Raw genomic sequence first — 9,376 nt, 5'->3', positions numbered from 1 at the left:
TTGTACATGTGTTCAATTGTATTCATTTTCTACCAAAAGTATATATTTATTTATTGGATTTATTTGCTTATGCCACTTTCATTACCAACTTCCAGCAGAGGTTTTACCCATCCTTTGTGTATCAAATTAAAACAGGGGTGTCAAACTCGCGTCGTCACGGTGTCGTCACGGCGGCGTCACGTGACATATCGTGACTTTTTCCCCCTTTGCTAAACCTGGCATAGACATGGCCAGTGCATGACGCATCTGGCCCATGGGCTGGGAGTTTGACACCCCTGAATTAAAACAACACAATATTGATTTTTCTAGTCACAGGAAATAACCAGCATTACAAAAGTAACAAAATACTGTGTCATTTATATCCTCTATGCTGTATTTAAACAATTTTTTCTGCCACTTCATTTTCTGGAGCTCCTTGGTAAGTTTGATCTGTGATCAGGCATCAGAATCAGAATAGAGCTGGAAGGGACCTTGGAAGTCTTCTAATCCAGCCTCCTGCTCAAGCAAAAGACTATATACCCACAGGTGGCACGTGGAGCCATATTGGTGGGCATGCAAGTGTTGCCCTAGCTCAGCTCCAGCGCGCATGTGCGCACCAGCCAACTGATTTTCAGGCCTTCCGGTCCCACTGGAAATTGGGGAACTGGCTGTTTTTGGCCTCTGGAAGGCCTCCGGGGGGGATGGGGAAGGCTGTTTTTGCCCTCCCCAGGCTCCTAGAAAGCCTCTGGAGCCTGGAGAGGGGGGAAAAACGGGCCTACCGAGCCCACCGTGCCATCGTGTGCCAAAAGCAGGGGGAAGTGTGTGTGGGGGGGTCACGTGCGCATGTGCAGGAGGGCAGGGCACATTGAATTACGGATGTGGGCACACGCACCTGCGACCCCCCACACTCTCCCCGCTTTTGGCACGCGACGGCAAAAAGGTTAGCCATCACTGCTATATACCATTTCAAACAGGTGGCTGTCCAGTCTTTTCTTAAAAACCTCCCGTGATGGAGTACCCACAACATCTGAAGGCAAGCTGTTCCACTGGTTAATTGTCCTCACTGTTAGGAAGATTCTCCTTAATTCCAGGTTGCTTCTCTCCTTGATTAGTTTCCATCCATTGTTTCTTGCCTTGTGTTCTGGTGTTTTGGAGAATAAATCGAACCCCATTCCTCTTTGTGGCAGACTCTCAAATACTGGAATACTGCTATCATGTTCCCCCTAGTCCATTTCTGTAGATTAGCCAAACCCGCATCCTGCAACTGTTCTTCTTATGTTTTAGTCTCCACAAAGATGCCCACCCCATAATTGCCTCCATATTCCAGGAAGTAAATAGATTTGAGGACCAAGTGGGAATTTCCCAGCCATTATTCAACTTCTGAATGCCTGGGATGCAAATTTGAGGACTGTGTTAACAATTGTAAATCTCACAGAGGAAGCTGGTTGTTTAACAAAGGCGCTGAAGGAGAAAAACCAAATTTGTTGCATCACAGATCTGATGACTTCTACCACTAATAACAGCCATCACTTAGCTGGGAACTTCCAAATGCCTGGGACGTAAATAAAAGGAATAATAAAGAAATAGAATACAGGTAGTCCTCAACTTACAAGAGTTTGTTCAGTGACCATTCAAAGTTACAACGGCACTGAAAAAAGGGACTTATGACCAGTGGTGAAATGTAAAATTTGTTACTACCGATTCTGTGGGTGTGGCTTGGGGTTAATGTGACGGTGGGCGTGGCCAGCTTTTTATTTTTAAAAGCATTTTTTCTACAACCTCTTCGGCTGAAGAGGTTGCAGAAAAAATGCTTTAAAAGCCTCTGACGATACCAGCTGAGCCCCGCGATCATCAGAGGCTTTTTTTTTAACTTTTAAAAGCATTTTTTCGGCCGGAGAGGTTGTAGAAAAAATGCTTTTAAAAGTAAAAAAAAAAAGCCTCTGATGATCGCGCGGGTCAGCTGGGAATGGAGGGGGGGGTTCACGCAGGGATTTTTGCTATTGGTTCTCCGAACCACCCACCGCCATCACTACCGGATTGGGCAATCTGGTCCGAACTGGGAGCATTTCACCCCTGCTTATGACAGTTTTTCACACGACCATTGCCAGCATCCCTATGGTCGCATTATCAAAATTCGGATGCTGAGCAACTGATTCATATTTATGACAGTTGCAGTGCCCCCTGGGGTCATGTGATCCCCCGTTGCGACCTTCTGACAAGCAAAATCAATGGGGAAACCAGATTCTCTTAATAACCATATTATTAACTTAACAACTGCAGTGATTCAGTTAACAACAGCGGCAAGGAAGCCCATAAAATGGGGCAAGATTCACGTAACAAATGTCTCACTTAGCCACAGAATATTTTATTTATTTTGTCATGTTTATGTAGTGTATATTAGAGGTGGAGACCCTTTGAGAGCTGAATGCAGTGAAATTTTATTTTAATGTATGCCATTATGTGTACATTCAAAGCGACAATAATGTTATTCTTGTTCCATTCCTATTCCATTCCATTCTATTTCTATTCAGAAATTTGCAGCTTCATTGTGGTCATAAGTCGAGGACTACCTGTACCCATTTGCTTTGCAAGCAAATTCAAAGCAGGGTTATGTTTTTAAAAGTCGGTTTGGGCAGTTGCAGGACTTTTTAAAATCTAATGACTCAAAAGCAGTTTTTAATATCTATCATTGGGAAGCCGGTTGTTTAGATGAGAAAAAGGAAATTCCTTGCAGCCTTGACAAGCTCTGCAACTGGGAAGGGCTGGAGAGCTTTTCGGGCTGATTTCAGAAACTACGTTTGGCACGCTGCCCTCTCGAAGACGGCATAGCCGCCTCTTCCCAGCTCTTTTTCCTTTCCCCTCATAATTTTCTTTTTTTTAAAAAAAAGGGAGGGGAAAAAAAATAACCCCCACAAAAAACTCCGCCATCTCTACAAAAAGAGGTTTTCCAAGGCGGGCGGGCGGGAGGGGTTAGTTGCCAAGGTGATTTGGAGGAGGCTGAAGAATGCACCCCTCCCCTCTTGCCCTCCAGGCGCGGGTTGATGACGTCACTGGCCTTAAAGGGGAAGAGGGGTGGGCGTTTAAAGGATCCCACGGCTGGATTTCTCTTCCCACAATGCAATGAAGTTCTTTCTGCTTCTTCCCACCTTCTTTTCATTGACCCTTTTCGGAGTTTCCCACCCACCCCCTGCTTCTTCTCTCTTTTTCTATCTGGCTGACAAATATTTCTGGCCCTTTAAGGAGGCCCCTTTAATTCCTTTCTTTTGGCTTGCCTTTCCATTTTTTTGGGCGATTTGGGGCCGTCCCCTCTCCTCCAAGAGAGGGGGAACCGCGATCCAGGTGAGGTGGGGGGGGGGAAGAAGAGGTTGGGGAAGGGGGGGCGGGGGGTCTTCTGCTGCACCCGGGAAGCGGTGGGTGGGTCGGTCGGTCTCCGGTTCTTTTGCAAGGAAGCGAAACTGGTTCTTTTGCAAGGAAGAAAGGAGCCTGCAAAGAGAGCCCGGGATCAGCAGCAGCAACAACGGAGCGGGTGGTTTTGTGCGTGCAACTGTGCATGCGAGAAGAATCCCGGGGTTTGGAAACGTTGCAAACGAGGGGGGGGGAAGAAAAAAAAAAGAAAAGTGCGAGCTCTTTCTTGCACGCCCGCCCGAAAGAAGAAGAAGAAGAAGAGCAAAAAGGTTGCAGGTTAGGCTTTGTGCTGCTGCAAGAGAGAAAGGGGAAGATTCCCGCCTTTTTCTTTTTCTTTCTTTCTTTCTTTTTTTTTTTTTGCGGTGCCTAGAAAGCGGCGCTTTGCAATCGAGGAATCGCTTCCGATCTTTTTTGATCCAGCGCTTCCGAGTTTTGATCCAAGGGTGCCAGGTTGGGAAAGTCGAGAGGAGCAACGCGGCAGACTTTCACACATACACACGTGTGTGTGTGTATAAGAACCGCGGAGGTTTTGCCCCTTTCCCACGGCGCTCCCCTTTGGTGTGAAATTCATGCCACACCTCCCCCCAGCCGTCGCCCGTAAAGTTAATCCACACTTTTTTTCTTTTCTTTCCTTTTTTTTTTTTGCAAGCGCTCTCTCTCTCTCCGCTTGCAACTTCTGTGCGGCGGAATAAGTTCGCGCTGGAAGTTGGCGCGCACGTGAAGATGCTCGGTATGGAAAAGCCGTGTCCGTTGGCTCGATGCCTGCAACGTGGGCTCTTTAAATTAAACGTGCAGGCCATCTTTATTATAACAGGAGAAGTGAAAGATGAGCAGGGCGTAGAAAACACTTTGGGAAATGAGCTGGAAACTACATGCGTGCTTCCCTCTCTCTCTCTCTCTCTTTTTGTGTATGAGTAGCTGCAATATTCGTCCTGCAGAAAACGTATAGAAGTCGAAAATAACTTCTTCATGGCACAATCTCAAAAACAAAAAAAAATGTAATGTAGGCATTGATGTTTTGCAAGGGAAGCCCAGATTTAGAGATGATATTGCAAGCCCTGAAGCAGAATAGTATTTTTTTTTAAATTTGATTTATATGCCGCCCTTCTCCGGAGACTCAGGGCGGCTTACAGTGCCTTAAGCAATAGCCTTCATACTTTTGTATATTTTATACAAAGTCAGCTTATTGCCCCCACAAACTGGGTCCTCAATTTACCTACCTTAGAAAGGATGGAAGGCTGAGTCAACCTTGAGCCTGGCAAGATTCGAACTTACTTTAATTGCAGACAGCTGGTGTTAAATTACAGTGCTTTTGTCTGCAGAGCTATCCAGGCTGTGATTGATTGGATTCCCTTAATGTCCCAAGCTAAAAATAAAATCTTGATGGGTTGTATAAACCAGGATGGAGACACTGAGGTCACAATAACTTTTTTAACTTTGGGGAACAAAAATGTGCTTAATCTGTTGGGCTTTTTTCCCCCCTCCCTCCCTCCCATATTCTTGTGGTACATGATTGATAAAGGAATCTGAAGTTTGGGGTATATCATTGTACATGACGTACCAATCTAATTGTACATATGTTGTGCACTGACAATAAAGATTTGAAATCATTGAAGCTGAAGGAAATGCTGGGTTCATCCTACATCATACAAAACTAGAGTTGCTGGTATTTGGACTGCAGAACACCACCCAACCATTAGATGGCAGCAGAGAACAGTTTTATTTGTCAGGCTTCTTTGCAGCTGTCTAGTGGTAGTTTGAAGTTTTGCAATACAGATCGGTCAACTCTTTAGATTTAGAAATTTAGAACATTTCTGTAGTTTGTAAAACTGTGGTCTATAGCTTAATAAGTGGTGTGAAACAAGCAAACTTACATCTGATAAGTGGTTTCGATTTGAACTACGATTTAGGGCATAGAGCAGTTTATAGAATAGAATAGAATACAATTTTTTATTGGCCAAGTGTGATTGGACACACAAGGAATTTGTCTTGGTGCATATGCTCCCAGTGTACATAAAAGAAAAGATATTCATCAAGAATCATAAGGTACAACACTTAATGATAGTCATAGGGTACAAATAAGCAGTCAGGAATCAATTATTATCTGCTCTTATTCTTTAAAAAAAAGCAAAAGGTTTAGGATGGATATATATCTCATGCCAAGCCATGAAACATTGGTTATATGCCACAAAGGCTGGTTTCAAAACAATATAGCTAGCTAAAGCCAAACAAACCACCCTATGACATAACACACTGTGTAAACTCAGCCAACATTACGCATTTTTTTTTCATTTTAGTTTCTATAACTCCAATTAGAGGATGATTAATTGGGTAGGATGTGCGTACTTGGTTCATGCAATTTGCTAATTCCAAAGTGGATAAATAAGATTTTGTACCTTCTGTGAAACCTTGGGAGTGGTATGGGGGGAGGATTGTGGCACTTTGTTCAAAGTGAGATTATTTAAAGTCTTAAATTCAGTTTCCTGTTTCCTGTTCCCCCTTTTTTTCCCCCCAGTGCCTGTTTTCTTCAACCCTGACCCCTCAGCCTCTTCTATTCTTCCTTCCCGTGTGAAAGTCGGCCACCTCGCAAGAGCCAAAATGGCGTCTGGCGTGGAGCTCCTTCGCTTTCAGCTGCCTGGGCACGAGGCCGCCACCCTACGTAACATGAACCAGCTGCGCTTTGAGGAGCGTTTTTGTGACGTCACCATCGTGGCGGACAGCCTCAAGTTCCGTGGCCACAAGGTCATCTTGGCAGCCTGCTCCCCGTTCCTGAGAGATCAGTTCCTGCTCAACCCTTCTTCTGAGCTCCAAGTTTCCCTCATGCACAGCGCCAAAATTGTAGCCGATCTTCTTCTCTCTTGCTACACTGGAGCACTCGAGTTTGCTGTCAGGGACATTGTGAACTATCTAACCGCTGCCAGCTACCTCCAGATGGAGCACGTGGTGGAGAAATGTCGAAATGCCCTGTCCCAGTTCATCGAACCCAAGATCAACCTCAAGGAAGAAATGTCCAAATTTGGAGGCTACCGGAAATTCAAGTCTTCCAGTGTTGTGGGTTGCTCTACCTCATCCAATAAAGTGCACTCACGCAAGAGGTTTGCTGAAGAATTGCTCAGTCTTGCAAATACTTGTACAAAACAATTATTAGCCTGTTTGGGTGCCCTTTTCACCACTAGTCTTGAGTTCCTTCCTAAAAGAAAAAAAAAAATCCAGGGAAAGAACCAATATTTTTGGAGAAAAAAAAGTTTCCTGCCTGGTCACCTAGAGGTGATTCTTACTCACCATAGCTGACCAATGCAAGCTATTTAAAATTGTTCTTATTGGTATTTCTTTAACTGTGTGCTCTAAGGAATATATTGGGTAAGCAAGGTAATAGTCTGGGCAGCCAGAGCAATGATAGTTCTCTGTTGCAGTTGTCTATCCTGTGTAATTACAGATAGTCCCCCACTTACAGCAGTTCATTTAGTGACCGTTCAAAGTTACAACGGCACTGAAAAAAGCAACTTATGACAATTTTTCATGCTTATGATTGTTGCAGCGTCCCTGTGATCAAAATTCAGATGCTTGGCAGCTGACTCATATTCATGACGGTTGAAATATTCCATGTTACTAACAACTGCAGTGATGCACTTAATAACTGTGGCATAAAATGGGGCAAAACTCATTTAATAAATAACTGTCTCGCTGAGCAGCAAAAATTTTGGGCTCAACAATTATGGTCGTAAGTGGAGGACTACACGTCCTTGCATCGGATACACAAATACAGGGGCACAGATACATGATCCTGGCATTTATATGATATTACTTGGTTTATGTTGGCATTATTGCATTATGCTGTATCCCAAGGTCATGTGATCCCCTTCAGTTTTGGGCGCCACGATGTAAAAAAGATGTTGAGACTAGAGTGCAGAGAAGAGAAAGATGATTAGGGGTTTGGAGGCTAAAACATGAAGAACGGTTGCAGGAATTGGATATGTCTGGTTTAATGAAAAGAAGGACTAGGGGAGACATGATAGCAGTGTTTCAATATCTCAGGAACTGCCACAAAGAAGAGGGAGTCAAGCTATTCTTCCAAGCAACTGAGGTTAGGATAAGAAGCAATGGGTGGAAACTAATCAAGGAGAGAAGCAACTTAGAACTAAGGAGAAATTTCCTGACAGTTAGAACAATTAATCGGTGGAACAACTTGCCTCCAGAAGTTGTGAATGCTCCAACACTGGAAGTTTTTAAGAAGACGTTGGATAACCGTTTGTCTGAAGTGGTGTAGGGTTTCCTGCCTAAGCAGGGGGTTGGATTAGAAGACCTCCAAGATCCCTTCCAACTCTGTTATTCCATTATTATTAGCTGTGATCTTCTGACCAGCAAAGTGAATGGGGAAACCAGATTCACTTAACAACCGAGTTATTAACTTCACAAACTGCACTGATTCACTTAACAACTGTGGCAATAAAAGTCATAAAATGGGGCACACAATTCATTTAACAGCTGTCTTGCTTAGCTACAGAAATTTGGGGCTCAATTCTGGTCGAAAGTCAAGGGACTGACTGTACTGAGAAGAACTGCCTGTCTCTAGAGATGGATAGAGCTAATTAGACTGGAGAGATAATTGGCTTGCAATAATAAACCAATCGTCTTAATTCCTTGTAAGACGGTGGCATTACCCATGCCTCAAACTTTCTAATGTTCTAAATGTATTCTTATGGTTGATAGGTCCATTCAGCGGCCCGTTAAGCTGGAGTTCCCATTGGAAGAAGAGTTGGAGATGAAGGCCGAAGAGGAGGAAGAGGAGCAGGAGGAGGATTTTGGGTATGAAGATTCCGTCTCTGACATCTGCATCGTGAAGATTGAATCGGCCATGGAAGTGGCCCAGCGGCAGAAGAAACAGCAACAGCAGCAGCAACAGCAGCAGATGGGCACCGGCTGGAGCAAAGACACATCACCTCAGCAAAGTTGGAACAAGGAAAGCTCACCACAAGAAGCCTGGGACAAAGAATTGTCTCCTCTGCCAGGGTGGAACAAAGCCGAATCCGGAGACCAGGAAGAACCTCAAGTCAACTCTACGGTGGCAGAAGCCATTGAGTCTTCTCCAGAATCTACACCAGAGAAAGCTCAGCATGGTGTGGTCAAGGCCTCCTACAGCCTCTCTGAGGATGACGTAGGTAAAGGCCTCTTGATCATCCCTGGGGGAGGCTACTTGGAGGAGACCAGCGAGGCGGCAGCCGTTGCGGCCGAGTGCCAGAGCAGCAGCGGTGGGATGGGACTGGTCCTGGCAGGACTGAGCGGTCGTCCTTTCTCCACCTTTCCTGTGGTTGGGAGAGGGGGTAGTTCAGGAACCCTCGGGGGAGGTAGCGGGATCTCTAGGATCATCTGTTGTACCAAGTGTGAGGAAGTCTTCCAAGGGGTGGAGAAGCTTGTCTTCCACATGCGGGCCCATCACTTCATTTTCATGTGCCCTCGGTGCGGCAAGCAGTTCAACCACAGCAGCAACCTCAACCGGCATATGAATGTTCACCGCGGGGTGAAATCTCACTCCTGCACCATCTGCGGGAAGTGCTTCACCCAGAAGTCCACGCTGCACGATCACATGAACCTCCACAGTGGCGAGAGGCCCTACCGTTGCTCTTACTGCGACGTGCGCTTTGCCCACAAGCCCGCCATTCGCCGCCACCTCAAGGAACAGCACGGCAAGACCACGGCGGAGAACGTCATGGAGGCCAGCGTGACCGAGATCAACGTCCTCATACGTTGAAGGAGGAGGAAGTCGGGTAGCGGTGGGAAGTGGAAAAGGGGGGACTCCTGAGCTCTTGAGGGAGGGACGTGGGCTGTAGGGATTAGTTGTAGGGGTAACGAGCCAGGATCCCTGAGTTTTGTGGGATAGGATTAGTGCTAGTGTGGTAGAGGGTGGAAGCCCTGGATTCTTTGGATGGGTGTGGGAAGGGCCTAGTGGATTAGCAGAGTAGACCGTACGTGACATGAAGCTCCTGGATAGTCT

General features: G+C 45.6%; 1 protein-coding gene across 2 annotated transcripts; it reads left to right on the top strand.

Annotated features, from left to right (window-relative positions):
• Window positions 1–3,227: 3,227 nt before the first annotated feature.
• ZBTB12 (zinc finger and BTB domain containing 12) lies at window positions 3,228–9,133 on the top strand. Of its 2 annotated transcripts, none has more exons than XM_070936625.1 (3): window positions 3,228–3,318; window positions 5,900–6,479; window positions 8,095–9,133. In XM_070936625.1, the coding sequence occupies exons 2-3, from the start codon at window positions 5,983–5,985 to the stop codon at window positions 9,131–9,133; spliced, it is 1,536 nt and encodes a 511-aa protein (XP_070792726.1). In that variant the 5' UTR covers window positions 3,228–3,318; window positions 5,900–5,982. The 2 variants fall into 2 exon arrangements, with proteins under 2 accessions (XP_070792726.1, XP_070792724.1); XM_070936623.1 differs by lacking the exon at window positions 3,228–3,318 and having other exon boundaries at window positions 5,912–6,479; window positions 8,095–8,297; window positions 8,427–9,133.
• The last annotated feature ends 243 nt before the right edge of the window (window positions 9,134–9,376 follow it).

The sequence above is a fragment of the Pituophis catenifer genome, unplaced genomic scaffold (assembly GCF_029215685.1).
Source record: "Pituophis catenifer annectens isolate HBS135680 unplaced genomic scaffold, rPitCat1.0.hap2 SCAF_2, whole genome shotgun sequence".
NCBI classification, from domain to species: Eukaryota; Metazoa; Chordata; class Lepidosauria; order Squamata; family Colubridae; genus Pituophis; species Pituophis catenifer.
The sequence above is the reverse complement of the archived record's forward strand: the minus strand, read 5'-3'. Positions and strand labels throughout refer to the sequence as shown.

Bases quoted from the DNA above. Each gene is read 5' to 3' on its own strand.
- ZBTB12 (XM_070936625.1), top strand. From the start codon at position 5,983: ATGGCGTCTGGCGTGGAGCTCCTTCGCTTTCAGCTGCCTGGGCACGAG. The intron at 6,480-8,094 runs GTTTGCTGAAGA...TATGGTTGATAG, and splicing joins AAAGTGCACTCACGCAAGAG to GTCCATTCAGCGGCCCGTTA.